The following is a 24,312-nucleotide window of genomic DNA, read 5'->3' as shown; positions in this document are numbered from 1 at the left end:
CCGAGGTCATCGGGGCCTCCCTGTGGCTGACCATCTCGCTGGGGAAACAGAGGAGGGACCAGTGGGCGACAGCAATGTGGGTGGGGCGGGGTCTTTGGGTGGAGACGGGGGCACAGGCCCCGCTCAGGCCCCTCCTTGGCAGGTCAACACGTTCCAGACCGTGCTCATCACCGACGGCAAGCTCTCCTTCACCATCTTCAACTACGAGTCCATCACGTGGACCACGGGCACGCACGCCAGCAGCGGGGGCGACGCCGCTGGTCTGGGGGGCATCGCGGCCCAGGTAGGGGCCCCTGCTCCCCACGGCTGGGACTGTCACGAGCTGATGAGGCAGGTGGACGCCCCCCGCGCCCCGCTCCACCCAGTGCTGTGCAGAGGCCTCTCCCGGCCCAGAACCACAGAAACACTCTCCGGCCAAAGCGCCTTTGTCCTGACCCACACGGCAGGCCCTACAGGGCCAGCTGCAGCTGGGACAGGGTTCTGTGTGCGCTGTGGCCTGGGGTGGCCTGGCCCGTGGCCTGAGGGACAGTGGCCAGCAGAAAATCCCAGGTGCGGAGGGTGGTCAACTGCGAGCCCCCAGGGCCTGGGAGTGCCCCTCCCCCCGCTCCAGGTGCTCTGCTTTCTCCTGAGGTCACACTGGCCCTGGGTCCTAGGGGAGGCCCAGGAGCCCAGGAGTGGGCGGGAAGGGGTGGGGGGAGGGCTGCCAGGGCCCAACCAGGTCAGCAGCTGGAGGAGCTGCTGGTTAGGGTGGGGCGTGGCTGGAGGAGCTGCTGGTTAGGGTGGGGCGTGGCTGGGAGGCGGGGACCGCACGGGGTGCGGTGGGGGGGGGGGGGCCGGTGAGGATGCCCCTGAGTCTTCAGCACTCCGCAGCTCACGAGGCCGCCCCCGCGGGAGGTGGGTCTCAGGAACGTTAGGGAGACCTGCGGACCCAGCCCGCACCTGCCCCCACTCTCTCCCACCCGCCCGCAGGCCGGCTTCAATGCGGGTGATGGGCGGCGCTACTTCAGCATCCCCGGCTCGCGCACAGCGGACATGGCGGACGTGGAGACCACCACCAACGTGGGCGTGCCCGGGCGCTGGGCGTTCAGAATCGATGATGCCCAGGTGCGCGTGGGGGGCTGCGGCCATACAAGTAAGAGGACAGAGAGAGTGGCTGGGGTGGCGGAGGGGCATGGACTAGGGAGGCGGGATGGCGGGGGGCGGGGAGGGGGAGCCCCAGGCCTCTTGGGGACGCACGGCCCCGCCCACCTCGGCTCCTCTCCCCCGGGCTCACCCCTGAGCCTCAGTCTCCCCCTGGGAGGCCTTCCTGCCTCTGCTGAGGGGAAGGAGTTTGCTGGAGACCACGGTTTGAAGTGTGAAGGGGTGTGAAGGGGGGGAGCTGGGGTCACATCCCCACCCAGGGAATCCTGGGTATCCCTGCGTGGCCTCCCGCGTCCTCAGGACCACCTGGGAGGCAGGCCCTCTTCCCACCCACTTTGCTGCCTTGCTTCTTGGTGGGACTTGGTGCTTGTGTGACAACCTGGACATCTACCTGACAGGAGGGAGCTCTCTGACGCCCGGGGTCCTTCAGGCACAGAACACAGAGCAGACGGGAGCAGGGTCCACCCCGGGGGCGAGCGTGAGTCCTGTGGAAACAGCGGGACTGGCCACAGAAGGATGTGCTCCCGGCTCTCCTGCTGTGTGGCTCTGGGTCACAGACCCTCCTGAAACCCCTGCTTATAAACGGAGGGGGGAGGGTGTCAAGTGACGGGTTCAGCCGTGCCACTCCCCCGGCCAAACCTGGAGCCAGTGAGGCCAGTGCTGGGACCTCCCCCGGAGATCGCCTCCCACCCCCATGGGGACCAAGGCCACCAAGAGGGGCTGCTTCTCCTGAACACCATCCCAGGGATGAACCCAGCGCAAGGAAGCCCACCCAGACCTGCCAGGGGAGCAGGCGCACACCCCGGGGGGGGGGTTCGGGGGGGGCGGGGAGGGCAGGTGTGTACCGCCCCGAGGACTGGATATGGGCCCTGGGGAGAGAGGCCTGGGGAGCCTGAGCCCACCCACTCACCAGTGTGAACGAGGGGGCGGCCCACAGGGCCAGGAGCCCAGGGGCCACTGATTGCACCCCGTCCCCCAGAGTGGCAACACCCGCCCGGGCTCGGAGCCGCGGTGGTTCGGGGCACGGGGACGGTACTCCGTCACCACACCTTTGCGTGGGCAGCACAGAGGTCTGGCGCTTGCCAGCGGCCAGGGGCTTGGGCTGTGGTTGAGGGGTAGAGTATGGGTGCAGGTGTGCGTGCAGGTGTGCGTGCAGGTGTGCGTGCAGGTGTGGGTAGGTCCACGCTCCCCACAGAGGCTGCCGGCTGTGAGCCTGCAGACTGGGGTCCTCAGAGGAGGGTCCAGTCAGTCCCCCGGGGACGCCGTTCCCACGTGGCGGTGCTTCTCTCCCGCCCCAGGCCTCTGCGGGGAGCAGACGGAGGAGGCCCTGCTTGGCCCTCAAAGCTCTCGCGCATGGAGGCCCTGAGGGGCACAGTCCCGTGGGGGTGCAGGGAGACCGGCCCCCTCGTGTCCCCGCCCCACGCTGCAAACCCAGGAGATGGAGCTCGTGCGCCTCAGTCTGGAGGCACCGGGGAGGGAGGGTGGGTTCACACCTGAGAGGCGGGGCGCCCACACCTGGCAGTTTACCTTATGAGAAGGGCTGGTCCTGACACGGGCTCAGGCAGTCAGCCGCCACCCGCTGCAGGGCAGCCGGACTACGCCGCCTGAGTGCCGGTGTGGCTCGGTGAGTGGACCGGTGGGGGCAGGGACGGTCCTCAAAGGCACCCACAGCCTTGGTGGTGCTCAGGGCCCGAGGGCCCTTCCGGGAGTGCCCCTCTCTCCCTCCCTCCTGGACACCAGCCAGCTCTTCCCAGGGCCCTCCTAGTAACAGGAGGTCTGAAGCCCTGGGATGCCCCCGCACCTGCCCAGGTGTGCTCATTCATGGCGGGTTTCGGTGGCCTTGTTTCTGCGGAGGGTGGGCCCCATGAGCTGAGCCCTGCGGGAGGCCTGTCCTCAGGATAACGGAGACCCAGCAGCAGCGGACCTCGCAGCGCCTCCCCCGAGAAGGGCCCCCGGGCCAGGCTGACGGCCCTGCCCTCCCTGTGTCCGCAGCCTCCGTGTGCCTGACCCTGCGCCCCTGCCTCAACGGCGGCAAGTGCATCGACGACTGCGTCACGGGCAACCCCTCCTACACCTGCTCCTGCCTCTCGGGCTTCACGGGGAGGAGGTGCCACCTGGGTGAGTTTCTGCTGGGACCCCGGCCACCTGGAGGAACCCAGCAGCACAGCCAACGGCCCCAAGAGCCCGAGGCCGCGGGCCTCTGTCCCCGTGGTGTGGGTGGCGTCCGGGAGGCGCCGCCGGCGGAGCCAGACACAGCGGCTCCGTGATGGCGAGCACGTGGGCGGGCTCTGCAGCCGCGCCGCCCCGGGCCACGGCAGGTCCTCCCCAGCGGCGCCTCCACTGAGTCCCCGGCTGCCCCGTTTTCCAGATGTGAACGAGTGTGCTTCCCACCCGTGTCAGAACGGCGGGACCTGCACGCACGGCGTCAACAGTTTCATCTGCCAGTGCCCGGCCGGCTTCGGGGGACCCACCTGTGAGACAGGTGAGAGGAACCAGGGGCTGCAGGGCCGCGGGGATGGTCCTGCCCGACCAGGGAGTGGTGGCTAGCCTGGTGGGGGCATCAGGTCAGCGTGCCGCAGGGGGCCCGGCCCCAGGGAGGCCCGGGCGCAGGGGGCGCAGGAGCCCAGACTCCAGAGGAGAGGCCCCGCCCCCTGGGCGTGACAGGAGCGCTGACCACAGCACACAGCCAAGGATGAGGCCTTGGGACAGGGCAGGGCCTGGTTCCGGACGCGTCTCACCGTAGGCCTGCACCCCTGAACCCCTGAACCCCAGCTGCTCCTGGCAGGAGTGCAGGCTGTTTCTCTCCATCCCGGGGGTCTTACGGCCTAGATGTGGGTTGGGGTCTTTCTGAAGACCCCCTTGTTGCTTCCAAACTGCAGCCCACACGCCCGTCTGCCGCCCCACTGCTGAGCGCGCCTCTTGGAAGCAGTGCTTTCTGATCAGGCCTCTACTCTCTGCCCTTCATGCAGCACCTCTTTGGGGCCCCTCACCCTGGGCCCTTCACCCACCTGGTAAAGGAAGGTGGACGCCCCACTCCCACCCCCGTGCCACTGTGGGCAGCCACTAGGGGAGCCCAACAGACGGAGCCCCTTAAAATCAAAGCACGATGACCCTTGCTCCCCACCCGGCGCAGCCAGACACACTGTCCCGTGCATACGCTTCCTGATGTGTAACTGTTGTTTAGAAAAACATGGAACACCTGGTTAACTCGAGTGTGTACGAGTAACCACCGCACCAATGTCTCCAACTAGAAAAACCGTTTCTAATGGAGACTTACGGCCACAGGGAGTGTTTTAAAGTCCTTAACTCTGGTGTGTATACACGTGTCCGGGCCGGGTGGGACCCTGGGAGGGCTTGGGGCCAGAGCCAGGAGCCCTGAGCCTTGGCCTCCTCATGGCCACCACGGCAACACCCATGGGTACCAGCCCCCAGTCCCCCATGAGGCTCTCTGGTCTCAGGACCCACCTCGGCCCCCAGAGCCCACGACAGCAGGGATGCTGGGCAGAGCCCAGCAGGGACATGGGTACCACTCGGCCCGAGGCTCCCCTCCCCCACCCGTGCCCAGCCCTGCCCTCTGGTGGAGTCAGGGTCCCAGAGACGGGGGTCACCGTGTGCCGTCAGCCACCAAAGCACCGCCACACCTCCCAGGGTTCAGGCCTCCTTCCTCCCACTGCCCCCCACCCTGACTCCAGGGTGGGTCACCCGCTCTGGGGATCCCGTCTGGTTCCTGTATTGAGTCCTTTCTGGAATGAGCTGTCAGCAGGACAGGCGACATAGCTGGGGGAAGGCAGTGTCCCCCCACCTGCTGCCAGCAGCCACCAGGTGAGGCCAGCATCCTGGGTGAGGGGCAGGCCAGAGCGCCAACAAAGGCGGGTCCCGCCTGCTCACTTCCACCTGACTGGGGGCCGAGGCCTTTGCAGGGCTGTCCTTGCAGCAAGAAGTGCCGCCTCGCCCACCCTGGACCCTCAGCCCCGGACCACTCAGGCCCCTCCTGCGCCCCCTCAGGGCTCCGTCACAGGCCGTGCCCCCAGCCCAGCTGGGAGGAATCTCTCAGCCCCAGAGCCCTGTCCTGTGATGACAGCTCTGTCACAGTCATCTTAGCAGGGGCACTGCCCAGGAGGGTGGGAGCTGGGTCCCATTCACCCCCATGTCCCCCGCCAGGCACAGGCACACCCTCCCTCCTCCCCAGGTCTGCTGAAATAAACCGCATTCAGACAAGCTTTCAGTGCCGGTGGGTTGGGACTGCCCTGGTCCCCCAGGGCCCGATGCCCTCCAGAGACGGCCAGATCCACGCGTGCTGCAGCCCGAGATGTCAGCAATGGGGCCACCCCAGCTGGGGATCCCATGGCCTTCCACCCCTTTGTGCTTGTAGCACAGTCTCCATGCGACGCCAAAGAGTGCGAGAACGGCGGCTGGTGCCAGGCGGAGGGCGGCTCCGCGGTGTGCGTGTGCGCAGCCGGCTACACGGGCGCAGCCTGCGAGACGGGTGAGTGTGCCCTCGGGTGGGAGCAGGGGCGCAGGGTGCCAGGTGCTCAAGGGCTGGCACAGAGCCGAGCACCCACCTCTGCCGCCCCCAGATGTGGACGAGTGCGGCTCTGACCCCTGCCTGAACGGAGGGTCGTGTGTTGACCTGGTGGGGAACTTCACCTGCCTTTGTTCAGAGCCCTTCGAGGGACCTCGCTGCGAGACAGGTAACGGCCACGCGCCCGAAGCCCCCCACCGGTGACAGCAGTCAGCTGCCCCCTTTCCCTCTCGGGGGTGGGGGGGTCTGGTCTGAGCTCTGCTGTCCACGTGCTGGGTAAGGCTGAGCGAATGTCTTCCCCTCTCTGGGCCTGGGCTCCATCCGGAAAATGCAGGTGTGGATGAGCGCCCTCCCAAGGCCCCTCTCCCGACTCAGGAGATAGATTCTTGGCTGTTTAACGTCCCTCCTTCCTACCCCAGACCCCTCGCCTTGCTAGGGAACAAGCCGTGGGCGTCGGAAAGAAAGCTGATCTCTCCTACAAGTGATGGAGGCTGCTAGCTCCTGTTCCATTGCATACTGTTCTAAATAATGCCAGTTAGGACTCGGTAGGTCAGTTAAAAGACCCACGCAGTAAGTTCGGGGCTTTAGCACCTGACATCGCCTTACCTCCCACAACAGCGGTGCTTGCATCTCCCCGGTGGGGGGGCGCTCGAGACAAACTCAACTCGATTTGCTTCGAGTCTCAAAACCTAGGAAGGAAATTAGGTTCTACCCGTGAGTAAGACGCGGATGGGCGCTGTGCCCTCCGTTGGTCTTTGGTCGGATGGCCACACGCAGGGCGGGCTGTGTCCTGAGGCGATGGCGAGGCTTCACGGTGCAGAGGGCGAGAGGGTGGCAGCCTTACCTGCTGCCTGAAATCATCGCGATGTGTCACACGATTGCCTAGATTGTGATTTAAGTATCAGCGTATTTAACTAAACTCACGTCAGAAAACAGAGAAGTGCTTGCAAAAGACTTTGCAAAGAAACCATGTTTTGTACGAAGAATAATGCAAACGAAAGCAAACAATAGGAAACAACTGACTTGTCTACCCCAGTACAAGCTCATTAGCCACGTTGCACATACAGCGGGAAGCTGGCCGAACGTTGGAGATTATAAAAAGGAGTATCTAGCCTTCTGCTTGTGGCCAACAAGGATTAACTGCCCTGGGAACTTCCCTCTCGCTGTCAACAATGAGAAAACCAGACAAAATATATGAAACAACTGTTTTCAGCCATTGGACAGCAGAAAGTAGAGGGCTGTCATCCCTGAGAGAAGGGAATGAAATGGTGTGAGCCCTACAGTTGCCCCAAGGCTGCCTTGGCGCCGTTTCCAGGCTGCCATGCTGGGGTGGGGCCGGGGAGGAATCCAGACTCCAGCAGTTCCTCTGAGTCTCTGGGTCAAGGAGACAGAGATTCAAATTCAGTGGCTGGAATTTGGGGGAATAATACCAGCAAGGACAGAGCTACTGAGAGGGGAAGCGGGGAAGGGGAGAGAGCACGAGATTGGCTCTGGAGATCTGCAGGGGGACCCCTTGAGTGTGGGTCGGGTGAAATCTATTGGGCTGGGGAAGAACCACTGGGAGTGGTGAGTCAGACAATTCCTGGAACTCAGACCCGCCTCCCCACCAGCTGGAGTGGAGTGAGCTCTTCGTAGCCAGGGCCAATGCTGAGTAGAGTCCCCAGTGGTATCACCTTAGTAGTGGGGATAAGTAAATGCTAAGCTAACGGCTAATCTGATCTGCCCCAAGAAATCTTAAAAGAAAGTTCGAAAGGATCAAACTGAGCCCAAGTAATTTCACTCTCTGCCAGCACAAAATCCCCCACCCCTTAAAGGAATAATAACGGAGGCCAGGGGACCCCAAGATACCCGACCAGAAGTTACTATAGGAATAATAACAGAGGCCAGGGGACCCCAAGATACCCAACCAGAAGTTACTATAGGAATAATAACGGAGGCCAGGGGACCAGGACACCCGACCAGAAGTTACTATAGGAATAATAACAGAGGCCAGGGGACCCCAGGATACCCGACCAGAAGTTACTATAGGAATAATAACGGAGGCCAGGGGACCCCAAGATACCCGACCAGAAGTTACTATAGGAATAATAACGGAGGCCAGGACCCCAGGACACCCGACCAGAAGTTACTATAGGAATAATAACGGAGGCCAGGACCCCAGGACACCCGACCAGAAGTTACTATAGGAATAATAACGGAGGCCAGGACCCCAGGATACCCGACCAGAAGTTACTATAGGAATAATAACGGAGGCCAGGACCCCAGGATACCCGACCAGAAGTTACTATAGGAATAATAACAGAGGCCAGGGGACCCCAAGATACCCGACCAGAAGTTACTATAGGAATAATAACGGAGGCCAGGACCCCAGGACACCCGACCAGAAGTTACTATAGGAATAATAACGGAGGCCAGGACCCCAGGACACCCGACCAGAAGTTACTATAGGAATAATAACGGAGGCCAGGACCCCAGGACACCCGACCAGAAGTTACTATAGGAATAATAACGGAGGCCAGGACCCCAGGACACCCGACCAGAAGTTACTATAGGAATAATAACGGAGGCCAGGACCCCAAGATACCCGACCAGAAGTTACTATAGGAATAATAACGGAGGCCAGGACCCCAGGACACCCGACCAGAAGTTACTATAGGAATAATAACGGAGGCCAGGACCCCAGGACACCCGACCAGAAGTTACTATAGGAATAATAACGGAGGCCAGGACCCCAGGACACCCGACCAGAAGTTACTATAGGAATAATAACGGAGGCCAGGACCCCAGGACACCCGACCAGAAGTTACTATAGGAATAATAACGGAGGCCAGGACCCCAGGACACCCGACCAGAAGTTACTATAGGAATAATAACGGAGGCCAGGACCCCAGGACACCCGACCAGAAGTTACTATAGGAATAATAACGGAGGCCAGGACCCCAGGACACCCGACCAGAAGTTACTATAGGAATAATAACGGAGGCCAGGACCCCAGGACACCCGACCAGAAGTTACTATAGGAATAATAACGGAGGCCAGGACCCCAGGACACCCGACCAGAAGTTACTATAGGAATAATAACGGAGGCCAGGACCCCAAGATACCCGACCAGAAGTTACTATAGGAATAATAACGGAGGCCAGGACCCCAGGACACCCGACCAGAAGTTACTATAGGAATAATAACGGAGGCCAGGACCCCAGGACACCCGACCAGAAGTTACTATAGGAATAATAACGGAGGCCAGGACCCCAGGACACCCGACCAGAAGTTACTATAGGAATAATAACGGAGGCCAGGACCCCAGGACACCCGACCAGAAGTTACTATAGGAATAATAACGGAGGCCAGGACCCCAGGACACCCGACCAGAAGTTACTATAGGAATAATAACGGAGGCCAGGACCCCAGGATACCCGACCAGAAGTTACTATAGGAATAATAACGGAGGCCAGGACCCCAGGACACCCGACCAGAAGTTACTACAGGCGCACAAAGGGTTGAGAGTACATGACCCAGCCAGGAGCCAAATAGACCAGTAGAAACGGGCCAGAGGTGGCAGAACCAGCAAGTACAAATGTTCAGTTGTCCATCATGAACACGCACCATGTGTTCAAGACTGCTGAGGGAAAAAGACATAATGAGAAGTAGGAGATAGAAAAAAAGAAGCTTCTAGAGATGAAAACTATAATATCTGAATTTTAAAAATACACTGGATGGTGTTAACAGCAGGTTAAGACATCACAGAAGGAAAGATCAATGACCTTGAAGAGAGAAAAGGAAGCAATTCAACATGCAGCCCAGAGACAATAAGATGAAAGGACAGCACCTCCTCAGGGGCCTGTGCACAGACACCATGCAGTCTGGCAGGTGTGTACTTGGAGTGCCGGAAATGAGGGAGGGGGCTGAAGGGGTGCAGAGAAAGTATGTGAAGAAACAACAGCCAAACACTTTCTAAGTCTGATGAAAATGAAAACCAAACCTCCAAGAAAAACACGAAGCCACATCATAGTCAAATTGCTGAAAACCAGTGACAGAGAAAACCTTAAAAGTAGCCAGAGAGAAAAGGCAGACTGCACAGAGAAACAAGAATGACAACAGCCTCATCAGAGACAACGCAGGTCGGAAGACACTGGGACGACACCCCTAAAGCATGGAAGAAATAAGCTGTCAGCCTCGTGCTATACACCCAGCAAAACTCTTCCAGAAATTCAGGTGAAATAAAGATTGTTTCAGACAGCAAAAACAGAGAATCCACCACCAGCACATATGCATTACAAGAAATGTCTTTTCGACAGAAGAAAAATGGTCCCTGATGAAAATCTGGATCTACACAAAGGAATGAGGAGTTCTAGAAATGGTAAATACATGGGTAAAAATAAAAGACTTTTCTTCTTACTTGTTAATCTTTTTAAAGATATTTTTAAAACAAAGAAATAGCAACATATTTGGGGTTTACAATATACGTAGACATAAAATGTATGACACCAATAGCTTAAAGCAGCCTGTGCAAGCTTTTAAAGGGCCAGATAGTAATTTTTTTTGGCTTTATGAGCCATGTGGTCACAGCTATTCAGCTCTACCAACGTAAGGCGGAAGCAGTGCGCCACAGACTGTGCATAGTGAGTGGGCGTGGCCATGTTCCAGCGATACTTTATTGTTTTAAATGGGTGGCAGGCAAGATTTGGTCTTTGAGCCTTTGCTTATCAACTTCTGGCATAAGGGATAGAAAGGGAGAAATGGAAGTATAATATCGTAAGGTCCTGACATTATATACGAAGTGGTATAATACTGTTTGAAGGTCGACTGTGATAAGTTAAAGGTATACATTGTAAACCCTAGAGCAGCAACTAAACAAATAATAATAATGAGTTACAGCCGATAAACCGACCACGGAGACGAAATGGAGTCCTAAAAATACTCAGTACAGAAGGTATGAAAAGAAGAAAAATGAAGATAAAGAACGCTGGCTGTAACTACCACTGAATATTCAAAGGTACAATTACAAAATACCAGATTTTAGCAGTGGAAAGGAATTCAGGATTCAGAGGATTTAATCCTTAAATAAATACGTAATGTTAACTGAGCAAATGAGTTATATTACTAGCTACCTCTAGTTAATAAATAAAAATAAAAGTGTGCAGGAAAATTTGAAAAATCTACAGTCATTGAGAAGAAAAAGGAATATATTTTTCTAACTCAAAATGAAAACACAACTTTATATCTTTAAGAATAAATGAAGCCTAGTAGTTAAAGTTTAAATAACTTTTTAGTGGCATTTATGAAATTTTACATATGCTTTCTCACCTTACGATTTCATATAAACAAATGTTTTGTTCACCCAGGAAAAAAAAAAAAAAGACGAAAAAGGAACAAAGAAGAAGTGGGACAAATAAGAAACAATAGCAAGGTGATGGGTTTAATCCAGTCATATTGGCAATTACATTTAAATGTAAAAATGGTTAAAAACACAAAAGACAGAGATTGTCAAATCAAATTGAAAAGCAAGACCCAACCATATACTTTCTACAAGAAACCTGCTGCCAATAGGAAGACACAGATCATTTTAAAGTAACGGGATGGGTCTCACACTGAGTGCAGCGACCAGTCCTGGACTGAGTGCTGGGAGCGGCTCTGAGGACTCTGACGTAGCAGCGGGCGGGGTGGGGAGAAGCACAGGGGCGAGTCCTCATCATTTTCCTCTGGTGTCCCCCCGACCCCGCCGCCTGGTCTCAGAGCAACCCCGAAGCCAGAAGTCGGCATCAGCGCTGACGGAGAAGCAGGACCCACAGAGGCGGCAGCAGTGGGCGGAGCCTTCCGCTCCAGCCGGGGGAATTCTGGGCTTCACAAGCGTGGGCAAACTCCTGCTGGTTTTCCCTTTCTCTGTCCTCCAGCCACGTGACCCCAGACAGGCGTGCGGTCACAGGAAGTAAGTAGCAGAGTGGGGCCACTAAGCCCAGATTACAGGCCAGAGGACGAGATGTGCTGCGGAGGGCGTGGAGGGGGTCTGGGGCGGCAGCCCCATCATGTTCTTTCTGAGCTCCTGGGCTCCCTCAAGTTGGGCGTGTGTAATCTGATAAGCAAAAGACAAACAACTCAGCGGAAACAATGGCAAAGAATGTAAGCAGGAAAGTCACACAGAGAGAAACAAACACCATAAACAGGTGAAAAGAAGCTCAGTCTCACTAATCAAGAAACTACAAATTAAATAAAAATCTAATTTCAGGTTTTGCCCATTAGATTGGTAAGAATTTTGATAGTTGATGGAATCGGGAATTGGAAAGGCTGTGGCAGAATGAGTGCCCCCATTCTCCCCGGGGAGTATTGATTCTATTTTCCTTGAAATTTTTTTTGCAATCGTTCATATGTATTACATTTACAGTTAATTTTTAAACCATAAAATGATGGATAAAAAAATTAAAAATGATACCATTTATTGAAGGACTTAGGTATAAATGTAATAAAGCATTTTCAGGATTTAAATACTGAAAACTACAAAATGCTGATGAAAGAAATCAAAGAAGCTCTCAGTACATAGAGAGACACTATGTTCATGGATTAGAAGACTTAACATAGCAAATATGTCAGCTCTCCCCAGACCGACCTGTAGATTTAACATGATTCCAATCAAAATCTCAGCAGGGTTTTTGGTAGCTGCACACAAGCTGATTCTATAATTTATATGGAAAGGCAAAGGAATTAAGATAGCCAAAACAATTTCGAAAAAGAAGAATACATTTTAAGGAATCACACTACCCGGTATTAAGACTTATTATAAACCTACAGTGATCAGGATTATGTGGTATTGGCAAAGGGACAGACACACCAATCAACAGAACAGGAAAGAGGATCCAAAAGCAGACCCACACAAACATGGGTATCATTTTTTGAAAAGGTATAAGAGAGATTCAGCAGAAAAAGGATGCATAAAAGCATGGGGACCAGCAAGGACGCAGGGACTGGGCAGCGCTACTCCAACCTAAACACCTCTTACACAAAGATTAACACAAAATGAATCATAGACCTGAACAGAAAACAGAAAACTGTAACGTTTTTAGAAGAAAACTAAAGATTCTTAGATAGAAAAATCTTTGTGACTCACAGTTAAGCAAAGAGTGCTAAGACAAGACCGCAAAAGCATGCTCTATCAAAAAAAAAAATAGATAAATTGGACTTCATCAAAACTGAAAACTTTTCCTCTGTGAAAGACACGTTTAAGAGAATGAAAAGACAAGCTAAAGACGGGGAGAGGGACTTCCCAGGTGGTGCAGTGGTTAGGACTCAGCGCTCCCAATGCAGGGGGCCCGGGTTCGATCCCTGGTCAGGGAACTAGATCCCACATGCATGCCGCAGCTAAGAAGTCCACATGCCACAACTAAAGATCCTGCATGCCTCAACTAAGACCCGGGGCAGCCTAAATAAATAAATAAGTAAAAAAAGAAAGACTCGGACGCTTAACCAAAAAGGATACACAGAAGGCAAATAAACAGATGAACAAAACTGTTGTCATTAACTATTGGTGAAACGCAAATTAAAGCCACAATGAGATGCCACTGCAAGCCTATGATAATCGCTAAAATAAGACACTGACCTGGTGAGGGCACAGAACAACGGGAACTCTCACCTACTTTTGGTGGGAATGCCAAACAGTTTGGCCACTCTGAAATAGTTTGATAGTTTTTTTTATAAAGTTAAACATACACTTACAATATGACCCAGCAATCGCACTGCTAGGTATTAACCCTAAACAAATGAAAACTTATGTCACACAGAACTCTGTACAGGAATGTCTGTAGCATGTCTATAGCCACCAGAAACCGGGAACCCAAACATCCTTCCCAGGGTGAACGGACACATGAACTGCGGTACCTGTCGACGTGGGACACAACTCGGTCATAAAAAGGACTAATTACTGATGCTTATAACACCTGAGACAGTCCTGGAGGCATGACGCTGAGTGAAAGAAGCCAGTCTCAGAAGAGTACAGGTTGTTTGCTTCCACTTCTCTGGCATCCTTGAAAGGACAAAACTGCAGTGATGAACAGATCAGTAGCTCTAGGGGTTCAGGACGGAGGGGGTCTGTGACCCTGCAGAGAGAAAACAAAGAGGTCTTTGGGATGACGGAACGTCCCGTATCCTGTCCTGTATCCATATACACACAGCTATACATGTGATAAAATTCTTAGGCGTGTCCCTCAAACACAAGTCATTTTACTGTATATTAATTTCAAAGATAAATTCTGAAAAAACATGAGGAAATTGAACATTTAGAAACAAAAAGACTAAAAAGGCAAACACGCATCAGGAGAAGCTGGAGTGGCTGTATTCATATCATTCAGATTAAACTTCCGAGTAGGAGAGCAGCCAGAAATGGGGACCTTTTGTAATGACCACGGGCCAGTCCATCAGGAAGACACAATAAATATGCAGCGCCTAGTAACGCAAATAGAAACACCCAAAGCAGCGGCTGGCGGAGCTACAAGGGGGGACAGATCCCCCGCCACAGGCGGGGCTTTCGGCGGAACTCCTATCTCGGTGGCTCAGAGCACACAAGCATGGGGACCAGCGCGGACGCGGGGACTGGGCAGCGCTGCCAGCCGACCTGGCCCGACTGACAGTCACGGACACCCACGTTCCTTCCAGGACTCACGGAGCCTTCCCTATGACAGACCATCCTGTCGGCCATAAAATAAGGCTCAATAAATTGAAAAGGACTGTGTTCTCTGACCACAGCAGAATTCAACTAGAAATCGGCAGCAGAAAGATAACTTAAAGGTAAAAATCCCAAATCTCTAACTAACAGAGATGCTGGATGGGAAACGTCTGGGGGCTCTGGCCTCAGCTGGGCCCTTTGGTGCACACCTGGGGCTCCCTCCTCACTCTGGCTTCTCATTCTGCTCCAGAGAAGGGGCTCGGGGACTGAGGGGCCGCTAGAGGTCAGTTTCCGGGCGCTCGGCACTAAGGACAGAGGTTAAGACACCTCCTCTCCGGCCCGAGGCCCCATCCTCGCCGTGCTCTCTGCGCGGCCTCGGGTGACCTCCGTCTTTCTTGCAGGAAGCCACCCGGTGCCCGACGCCTGCCTCTCGGCCCCCTGCCAGAACGGGGGCACCTGTGTGGATGCGGACCAGGGCTACGTGTGCGAATGCCCCGAAGGCTTCATGGGCCTTGACTGCAGGGAGAGTGCGTGTGGGCCGGGCTGCCGGGGCCCCGTGGGGTGTGCACGCAAACCCCCATGAGAGAGGCTGTGGGGAGCGGGGAGAGGGGCTACACGGCGGGGTTTAGGGACGGTGGTCAGGAGAGGGCCCCCGACATTGGAGGCTCCTCCCTCCCTCCCTCCGTGGCAGGAACCCCCAACAACTGTGAGTGCCGCAATGGTGGCAGGTGCCTGGGGGCTAACACCACCCTCTGCCAGTGCCCTCCGGGCTTCTTTGGGCTCCTCTGCGAATTTGGTAGGTGCCCAGGGCTGGGATGGGGGCGCCCTTCCTGCCTGGACCCTGAGAATCCCCACAACCACCGTGTAAGTGGTGGCTTGGGCCTGGGCCCGGACCCGCATGGCGGGCCCCGGGGGCTGGGGTGGGGAGGCCACAAAGGTGCCCGAACCTGGTCACCCGGGCAGCTCGGTCCTTCTCAAGGACACACGGTCTCCAGGGAGACACGCGGGGACGTGAGATGGGCTCACCCCTTCCCTGCAGAGGTCACGGCCATGCCCTGCAACGTGAACACGCAGTGCCCCGACGGCGGCCACTGCATGGAGTATGGCGGGAGCTACCTGTGCGTCTGCCACACCGACCACAACGTCAGCCACTGTGAGTGGGGGGGGGGTGCGGGCACCAGCCTGCGAGGCCAGGGTCCGGCCCAGAAGCCGGGGTGGGGGGTGGGGGAGAAGGCAGTGGGCGCAGCAGGAGGGGGCCCTCGAGGGGACCTGGGGGTGGATGGCCTGGCCGTGCGCACGTGCCACGCCGCACCTGCCTGAGCCCCGGGCTTAGGTGCTAGAACGTTAACGTGCACCTGACGAGCACCTGCAGAGAAACAGGTTCACCCCGCGTATCTGTTAGTGCGCGGATGACCAGTGACTTAGGTAGCGAGTGACTACACGTGACGGTGGTGCTGGTGGTGACGATACCAAGACCCTCGTGGACCACAGCTCCGTCCCAGCTCACGTAAGAGTGAGGATGAACTCCGGAAGAATCAGAAATACAAGAAATTCCAGGGCGGACCTTAGAGCCCAGCGTGAAGAATCAAGACCTTGGCCTTGGTTCCAGCCAGGACCTCAGGGTGATTGCCCTCTGTCCCCGCAGCGCTGCCGTCCCCCTGCGACTCGGACCCCTGCTTCAACGGAGGCTCCTGTGATGCCCACGATGACTCGTACACGTGCGAGTGCCCGCGGGGCTTCCACGGCCGGCACTGCGAGAAAGGTGGGGCGCGGCGGCACTCGAGGGGGCGGGGGGCTGGCGGGGCCGCCACCCCGGCTGCCCCGCGCCTCTCGCTCATCACAGCGCTGTCCTCACGACGGGCCTCCTTTCCTGCTCAGTGTTCTTCCAAGTGGATTTTAGAATCACTGATTTTTTAAATTCATTAGGACTTTGTTAGATTGGGCGCAGTTGGAGAATGTCAACGTTTTACAACATTTAGCCAGTTAAGAACGTGAGCACTCTTCTGTAAACACACAGCAGGCGTCACTGTGCTCGCCAGCACCCACCCAGGGCCGTCTCTTCCACGCAGTTTGAAGCAACGCTCAGAACTCTTTTCAGTGACCCAGGCGCCCCTTGGTCAGAGCCCAGGGTGCCGGCCCCCTGACCCCGTGTTGCCCGGCCCATTCTCCTGGGCTCGGCAGCCGGCCCACATCCAGCCCTGCAGCCTTCCCACTGCCCTCACTCGTCCCGAGAGCTGAAGCCTGGACCTTTACCTGCACGCCTCTGCCGCTCCCACGGTGGCCCTGAGGGCAGCTCCCCGGCACTCTGACCACGGAGCCCCTGCGGCCACCCCACCCCTGAGGCAGGAGGAGGGCTTTCCGGAGAGCAGGCCTCGTCCTCTGCAAGGACCACTGAGGTCCGTCACCCTCGGCAAAGGCATCCCGGAGAGCGGACACGGAGGGACACGGGGTGGGGTGGCCGGAACTTGGGCTGGCAGCCTGGGAGGCCCCACAGGATGCGGGGCGAGAAGCGGCCCCCTGAGCCTGGGGGCAGGCCCCCTCCTGCCTCACGTCCCCCCCGAGCGTCGAGGAGGCCAAGCGCCTAAACTCCTGGCTGGGCTGTGAAGGTGCGGCTCCTCCAGCCCGGGCGGGCGGCCGGGGCCCCGCACGTCCAAGGAGGTGCCCACAGGAAAGGTACAGAAAACAGGAAAATCAGGGCCACAGCAGGGCTCCCAGCCCGGTCCTGGATGCCAGCTCCCCACCGGGCAGGAAGGCGGGGCCAGCTCTCCTGGCCCTCCAGCGGAGCCTGAGGCAGGGAAGAGAGGGCGGGCGGGCGGGCAGAGGGCCCCCGAGGCCGAGGGGCTGCACGTGGCTGGCTCGGCCCCCCTGCAGCTGGGCCTCGGGCTCCGCCGAGAGGCAGGCCTGGGCGCATGGGGCCCAGCGGTGCCTGAGGACGGAGAAGGCTCACGCGGGGCGTCGTGGGCACTGCGGGGCCGGGAAGCTGGCCCTGCTTTACCCGCCTCTCTGTCTCTGTCTGTCCCTCCTCCAGCCCGGCCGCGCCTGTGCAGCTCGGGGCCCTGCAGGAACGGCGGCACGTGCAAGGAAGCGGGCGGCGAGTACCGCTGCGACTGCCCCTACCGCTTCACCGGAAGGCACTGCGAGATCGGTGCGGCCCCAGCCAGTGGGGATCAGCCTGTAGAGAGTGGGGAGGAGCCAGGCCCCGACCCAGGACCCCCGACCCTGCCACCGTGCGTCTGCTTGTCAGGAGCGTCCCCGCCAAGGCCCCAGCTCTGGGATGTCAAGGGATCAGGGAAGGGGCAGGGGTGGTGGACGCATGACCCCCGACCCCGCCCGATGGGTGCCTCCTGCTTCCAGGGAAGCCAGACTCATGCGCCTCTGGCCCCTGTCACAACGGCGGCACCTGCTTCCACTACATCGGCAAATACAAGTGTGACTGTCCCCCAGGCTTCTCGGGACGGCACTGCGAGATCGGTAAGGGGGGCGGAGGCCAGCGGGCCAGGGCGCAGACAAGAAGACAGGCCCGGTGGGCAGGAATGGCCCGACCACGGAGGCGTGGGAGGCGGAGCTGGGGCGAGAGACGGGACGCTCTCCTGCAGCCCCGAGGCCTTTGGGGAGGACTCGGTGGTGGGCGACAGGGACTCCCTGCACCCTTGCAGCCCCCTCTCCCTGCTTCCGGAGCCCGTGCATGAATGGGGGTACCTGCGAGGCCCTGGGGACAGACTTCTCCTGCCACTGTCAAGCAGGGTACACCGGACGCCGGTGCCAGGCAGGTGAGAGGGCTGGGGGTCCTCCGCTCCCTGAAGGGCAGAGCAGGGCCCAGCAGGGGGCCGAGGGGAGGGATGGGAAAGAAGGAAGGGAGACCTCTGAGAAGCCCATTCTGGAAGGCATGGCGCCTTCACCCCGGGATGGGCTGTGTGGGGAGCGAGGGCCCCAGGCCGTGCAGCCCAGCGGAGCCAAGGGCAGAGCAGCAGGAGGGGCCGGCGGGCACCCCACGGGGCAGGACAGGGCTGCTGTGTCCTTGCAGAGGTGGACTGCGGCCCACCCGAGGAGGTGACACACGCCACCCTGCGCTTCAACGGCACCCGGCTGGGCTCGGTGGCCCTCTACTCGTGTGACCGAGGCTACAGCCCGAGCACCTCCAACCACATCCGCGTCTGCCAGCCGCAGGGCGTCTGGAGCGAGCCTCCCCAGTGCCACGGTGACCTGGGGGCCCTCTGGGGTGGGTGGGTGGGTGCACAGGGCCAAGCCCTCCCCCCCTCCCGGGCCGAGTGGAAGAGCACAGGGGCTGCAGTTCTGACCCTGGCCTGCGCCTCCTCCCTTTGGTATCCTCTGTGCAAAGTGAGGCCAAAACCCTGTGGTGATGGTGGTGATGACCAGTGCCAGCTCCACTCTGTACCCTTGTCTAAGGGCTTCCCTGTCCTCAGAGCATCCCAAAGCATGGGGTCCAGCACCCACACGCCCACTCTGCAGAGGAGGCCACCGAGGCCAAGAGGTAGCCCAAAGGCAGAGCCCCGAAGAAGCAGATCAGGGTTCAGGCCTCACCTCCCGCTCCCAGCCCCACCCAGACCTGTGGAATCAGACCCTGCGTTTGAACAAGGTCCCCACGAGCCCCCATAGTGCTTTGAGGGCTGTTGCTCTAGACAGTGTTGCCTCCAGGGCCCTACAGTGCGCCAGGGTGCACGGCCTGCAGGCGAGACCCCCCGACCCACGCCCCTGGAGACAGGGGCACCGCGGACACCACCGCAGGCATGTGGCATTAATTCAAAGCATCCCAGACTCTGTTCATCAGAAAATCTGTGCGATGGTAACACATTTTTCATGAAAGAAAGGTTTTTAAACAAAGTAGCTTAGGGACAGTGACAGCACCCAGAGATGGGAGGGGCACATAACACATTTCTATCTCCCAAATGCCCTGCAAGGCCCAGTCGGGCCTGGGCGGCCCTATCAGGCGAAGAGTTCCAGAAAACAGGTGGAGACCACCTGGCTTCAAGCATCTTCCTTCACTCCTGTCCTTCCAAGCCCCCCAGGGCTGGTGGTTACTGTCTAGGAGGCCACCCCTGGCCCACTGCCACTTCTCCTCAACATGCCATCAGATGAGGAGTGGGTACCACCAGGGAACGCGCACCCATAAGCCAAGATATCAAGACACCCAACAAGTACGGCCACCTCCGAAACAACAGTAAAGTCCAGACAACACATACTATTGGGGGTAGAAGTATAGAAGATAAATAAGAATATAAAATAAGCATGACAAACATACAGAAGGAAACATGGCACTGGCCATAAAAAAATGGATCAATATATAATCTTTTAAAAGAAAGCAGAAATAAGAAGATTGAAAAACTATAATAGTTGAAGTAACAGACACAACTTACAAATGGATACGGACGAAGACTTAAGTTAATGCGTGGACAGATTGGCGTGCGGGGCTGTACGAGAGAGAAGCAGGGCAACACTCAAATCAAAAGACAACGCAGGCGCTGAGGAGGGTAGGAGTGCTGACGCTGAGGTGACAGGAATCCCAGAGTGAGGAGGAAACGTGGGAGCAGCTGTGGAGTAATCCCCAGAATTACTGGTGAATGACCAGAGGCTGAAACGGCCTGCAGGACATCACACAGGAGAAAAGGAAGACGTTAGACACATTGTAATAAAAGTTAAGAAAATCAGAGAAAAACAGAAAAAAAGAATCTTTAAAACATCCAGAGAGAAAAAAGGAACAAGAATCCGATCGGCACCGGGCTTCTCAACAGCGGACGTCAGCAGTGAGATAATAAACCGGTATCGGCACCGGGCTTCTCAACAGCGGACACCGGCAGTGAGATGATAAAACGGTATTTTTAACATACTGAGGTGATCCATTCAGTTAGGATGTAGACAGTTAGAAAATACCATCAGTCTCACTGTAACATCAAGGAAACACTGGAGAACCCATAAGATCATACCTTTTAACCTATCAGAGAGCTGAGGATGCAAAGAAGTTTTCTCACAAGGGAACACCAGGCCCAAACAATGCTATGGGTAAATTCCACCAAACTGCCGAGAAACAGATTGTTGCAGCGTGATACAGGCTCTTCCGGGGAGTAGAAAGGAGTATGTGCCAACCCACTGTGTGACGCCAGGATAACCGTAAACCAACACTAGATATGGACAGTTGGAGAAAGTAAAATTAGGGGTCCATTAAACAGACGCAGGAATTTGACAGTCTATAAAGACTATATACACCATTATCAAGTTGGGTTATTGCAAAAATAGTTTGATATTAGAAAAATCTACAGTAAACCAACTGAAGGAGAAAAATCATGTAAGAATCTCAAAGAATGCATAATAATCATTTGATAGAATTCATACCTATTCATGAAACAAATTCTTACCAAATAAGGAATAAAAAAGTACTTCCTCATCCAGGTAAAAATAACATGATACACACACCCTTCTAGTACCATGTGGTGTAAAATAATATAGAATCTTATTGGAAGGAAAACTTAGAAGAGAGAAATAGCAGAGCCCCCATAGCCCCCACGTGTTCATTACCCCACAGAGAGGTGTGCTTAGGCCAGGCACAGGTAGGCTGGACACACCACCTGAAGCACAACAGTTACACTCCACATATTTATAGAAGAAGGGGTACAGACTACATCAAGAGAGCTGTGGAACGATGTGTTCCTGACCCTTGTTATGCAGGGGAGGATCTGGAATTCAAAAGATGTTCTTCTGTTGAACTGACACAGACAGGCTGAGCTGCCAACAGGAGGAAGGAAGTCAGCTTCCGAGGCAGGTTTACTACACCTCTCCTCAAACCCAGAATACACGGTATCCTAAGTAGACAAACATTCCCCTGAAAATTCAGAACAAGACAAGGATGCCCATTATCACCAAGTCTAATCAGTATTACACTGGCAGTACTAGGCCATGCAATAAAGTAAGAAAAAGAAATTAAAGTCATGAAAATGCTGAAGGAGGAAGTAAAAATGTCAGTATTTGCAGCAGATATTGTTGTCTTTACAGGAAAACTTCTAAAAGTGATAGGAAATGGAACATGTTTAGTAGATATAGGTGTTATAACAAAATTCATTGCATTTTTATTTATCAATAACAAACAATTATAAAATATAATTATAAAAAAGACATGTGCAGAGAAAACCAATGAAACCAAAAGCTGATTCCTTGTAAAGGTCAATAAAAATAATTAAACCTCTAGCTAGACTCATCAAGGAAAACAAAGAAAAGAAAAATTAGCAATATCAGAATGAAAGAGGAGACATCAGTAAAGATCGTACCAGCATTTAAAGGACAGGGAGATATTGTGAGCAACTTTAAGCCGATATATCTCACAACTTAGAGAAAATGATGAATACTACCTTGAAAGACACAAATAACCACAACTGACACAAGAATAAATAGAAAATGTGAATAGCCCCATAGCTATGAAATACATTGAAGTTGTAATTTAAAACTCTTCTGCAAAGAAAATGGCAAGACCAGACTGCCTCACCAAGTTCTATCAAACATTTAAGAAAGGAATAGTACTATATACGGAGCTCTTTCAGAAAATGTAGGAGGAAGGAACACTTCTCAACTCATTTTATGAGACCAGTATTGCCTTTATACCAAAACCAGAGACATTACACATATGAAATTACAGACTAATATTCCTCATGAGCAAAGCACAAAAATCCTAATAAAATATGATGAAAATCAAACCCAGTACTTCATCCAAAGGGTAATACAACCTGACCAAGAGGGAGCCACCTCAGGGCACAGGTTGGTTCAACATTTGAAAATCAATAAATGTAATTCACCACATTAGGAGATAAAGGAGGAAACCATATGATCATCTCAATAGATGCAGAAAGTCATTTGACAAAATTCAACTGTTATTTTAAAAACTCTTAATAAACTGAGTAGAAAAAAAGTTCTTCAACCTGATAAAGGGCATCCATGAAAAAGTCAGCAGCGAACAAAATACTTAATGGTGAAAACTTCCTGCTATAGTCAGTAATAAGGCAAAGGTGTCCCTTTCACCAGCTCCTTCCAACGTTGTCCTGGAGGTCCTAGACAGTGCCATAGACAAGAAAAGGGGGAAAAGCCATGTCTATTGGGCAGGAAGGAGTAAAGATGACACAATCGTGCACATAGAAAATTCTAAGAGATCCTACAAAAGGAGCTATAGAACTAATAAGTGAATTCAGCTAGATCACAGGATACAGGGTCAATACACAGAACCAATTATATTTTCATATTCTAGCTGTGAAGACTTGGAAAATGAAGTGAAACAATATTATGTACAATAGCATCAAAAATGATAATTTTTATATGTGTGAAATGAATTATAGACATAAATGGAAAAGATAAAGCTATAAACTTCTGAAAGAAAGCATATGAGAAAATCTTCATGACAACTGGAATAAAATGGTTATGTACTTGGGAAAATATTACACCGTTTCCCCACTTCTCACCATACACAACAATTAATTCCAGATGGATTAAGGACTTAAATGGGTTTTTTTTAAGTATATGATTTTGTATAGAAAATGTAGGTAAATATCTTTTTGGCCTTGGGGTAGGGAAAGATTCCTTAAGCCACAGAAAGCACTAACTATAAAAGAAAAAATGGACAACTAGACTAGCTAAAATTGAGGAATTTAAATTCATTGGCCTTAAGAAAATCGAATATAAGCTACAAACTGGGAGAAGATTATATATATTATATATATATTTATTTATATATAATATATATTATATATATAACATATATATATAAAATCAACCCAATAGGAAAATAGGTAAAACACATAAGTAGGCATTTCGTGGAAGAGGAGGTACATAAAGCCAATGAAAAGAAACATTCTCTTCATTAGTGATCAGCAAAATGCAAATCAAAAGTACACTGAGAGGGGCTTCCCTGGTGGCGCAGTGGCTGAGAGTCCGCCTGCCGATGCAGGGGACGCGGGTTCGTGCCCCGGTCTGGGAAGATCCCACATGCCACGGAGCGGCTGGGCCCGTGAGCCATGGCCGCTGAGCCTGCGCGTCCGGAGCCTGTGCTCCGCAACGGGAGAGGCCGCAGCAGTGAGAGGCCCGCGCACCGCAAAAAAAAAGTACACTGAGATACTTTCAGTTGGCAAAACCTCAGAAGTCTAAAAAGCCCAAATACTGGTGAGGATGTAGAGCAACAGGACTTCTTATGAACTGCTGGAGGAAGTGTAGATCGGTAGAAGCACTCTGAAGACAGCTTAGTAATTTGCCTGGCAAGTTGACCATCATATAAACTATGTCCTAGCAGTTCTACTTCTAGGTATAAGTCTAGGGAAAACTCACATCTACACCAGGAGATGTGAAAGACACAGCTTTTTTTTTTTTTTTTTTTTTTTTTTTGCAATAGCAAGAAGTCTAAATCCAACCCAAATTCCTACTAAACAAGAAAGGATAAAGTACGGTATAATCACACTGAGGAATATTATACAGCAGTAAAAATGGCAACCCACAACAATGTGGAGACATTAATGCTGAGTGAGAAAAGAGTGCATATACCACAATGTCCTATTAATAAAGTTCGTAAAGAGCAAGATCAAAACCATATATTGTCTAAGGTATTCATAAAAACTTTAAAACTAATTTAAGGAGGCACAGAAGAGATAAGCACAGAAATTCGGGTCACAAGGAGTTGGGAATTGCACGTGACCAGATGAGCCGGCCAGCGTTCTAGCTCCCAGGTTGGGTGCCGGCCCCCAGGTGTCATTACGTCCTTACCATTTATTTACTTATTTACACGTTAAGCATTAAAAGTAAACTCTTCTAAATTGAACACTTTTAATTCAGGAGCACAACTCGCGGTTTTTAAAAAGCCTGCGGTATTTTAAAATGAAGGACTCACCCCCAAATGTATTGGTTCCGTACGTGATTGTTATCTAATGAATTGGCAAGATTGGGCCTGTCCCCCGAGGGCCACTGAGGGCAGCCCCAGGCACTTCCCAGACGCCGGCCCAGCCCGAGTGCCCAG

The 24,312-nt window shown here is 54.0% G+C and overlaps 2 protein-coding genes across 12 annotated transcripts in view; one reads left to right on the top strand and one right to left on the bottom strand.

Annotated features, from left to right (window-relative positions):
• Positions 1-24,312, top strand: part of SNED1 (sushi, nidogen and EGF like domains 1) — a 93,004-nt gene that overhangs the window by 34,875 nt on the left and 33,817 nt on the right. For 7 of the 10 annotated variants that reach the window (XM_060301563.1, XM_030850250.2, XM_060301561.1 and 4 more), the window contains exons 3-16: positions 143-283; positions 970-1,132; positions 3,133-3,258; positions 3,509-3,622; positions 5,513-5,626; positions 5,718-5,831; positions 14,717-14,842; positions 15,007-15,111; positions 15,355-15,468; positions 15,961-16,077; positions 17,344-17,460; positions 17,670-17,786; positions 17,972-18,085; positions 18,340-18,513. In XM_060301563.1, coding sequence (XP_060157546.1) covers positions 143-283; positions 970-1,132; positions 3,133-3,258; positions 3,509-3,622; positions 5,513-5,626; positions 5,718-5,831; positions 14,717-14,842; positions 15,007-15,111; positions 15,355-15,468; positions 15,961-16,077; positions 17,344-17,460; positions 17,670-17,786; positions 17,972-18,085; positions 18,340-18,513 — 1,756 coding nt within the window. The remainder of the gene's footprint in view (positions 1-142; positions 284-969; positions 1,133-3,132; positions 3,259-3,508; positions 3,623-5,512; positions 5,627-5,717; positions 5,832-14,716; positions 14,843-15,006; positions 15,112-15,354; positions 15,469-15,960; positions 16,078-17,343; positions 17,461-17,669; positions 17,787-17,971; positions 18,086-18,339; positions 18,514-24,312) is intronic. The other 3 variants (XM_070045870.1, XM_070045871.1, XM_070045872.1) reach the window with 3 other exon arrangements.
• Positions 11,045-24,312, bottom strand: part of MTERF4 (mitochondrial transcription termination factor 4) — a 51,454-nt gene continuing 38,186 nt past the window's right edge. The window contains exon 5 of one of the 2 annotated variants that reach the window (XM_060301577.1): positions 11,045-13,749. The gene's annotated coding sequence lies outside the window, so the exon portion shown is untranslated. Of the gene's footprint in view, positions 13,750-20,307; positions 20,453-24,312 lie in introns of those variants that run through there. The other variant, XM_060301579.2, reaches the window with a different exon arrangement.

Source organism: Globicephala melas, chromosome 7, assembly GCF_963455315.2.
Source record: "Globicephala melas chromosome 7, mGloMel1.2, whole genome shotgun sequence".
In the NCBI taxonomy this organism is placed as follows: domain Eukaryota; kingdom Metazoa; phylum Chordata; class Mammalia; order Artiodactyla; family Delphinidae; genus Globicephala; species Globicephala melas.
Note: the sequence above shows the minus strand (reverse complement) of the source record. Positions and strands in the feature narration are given on the sequence as shown.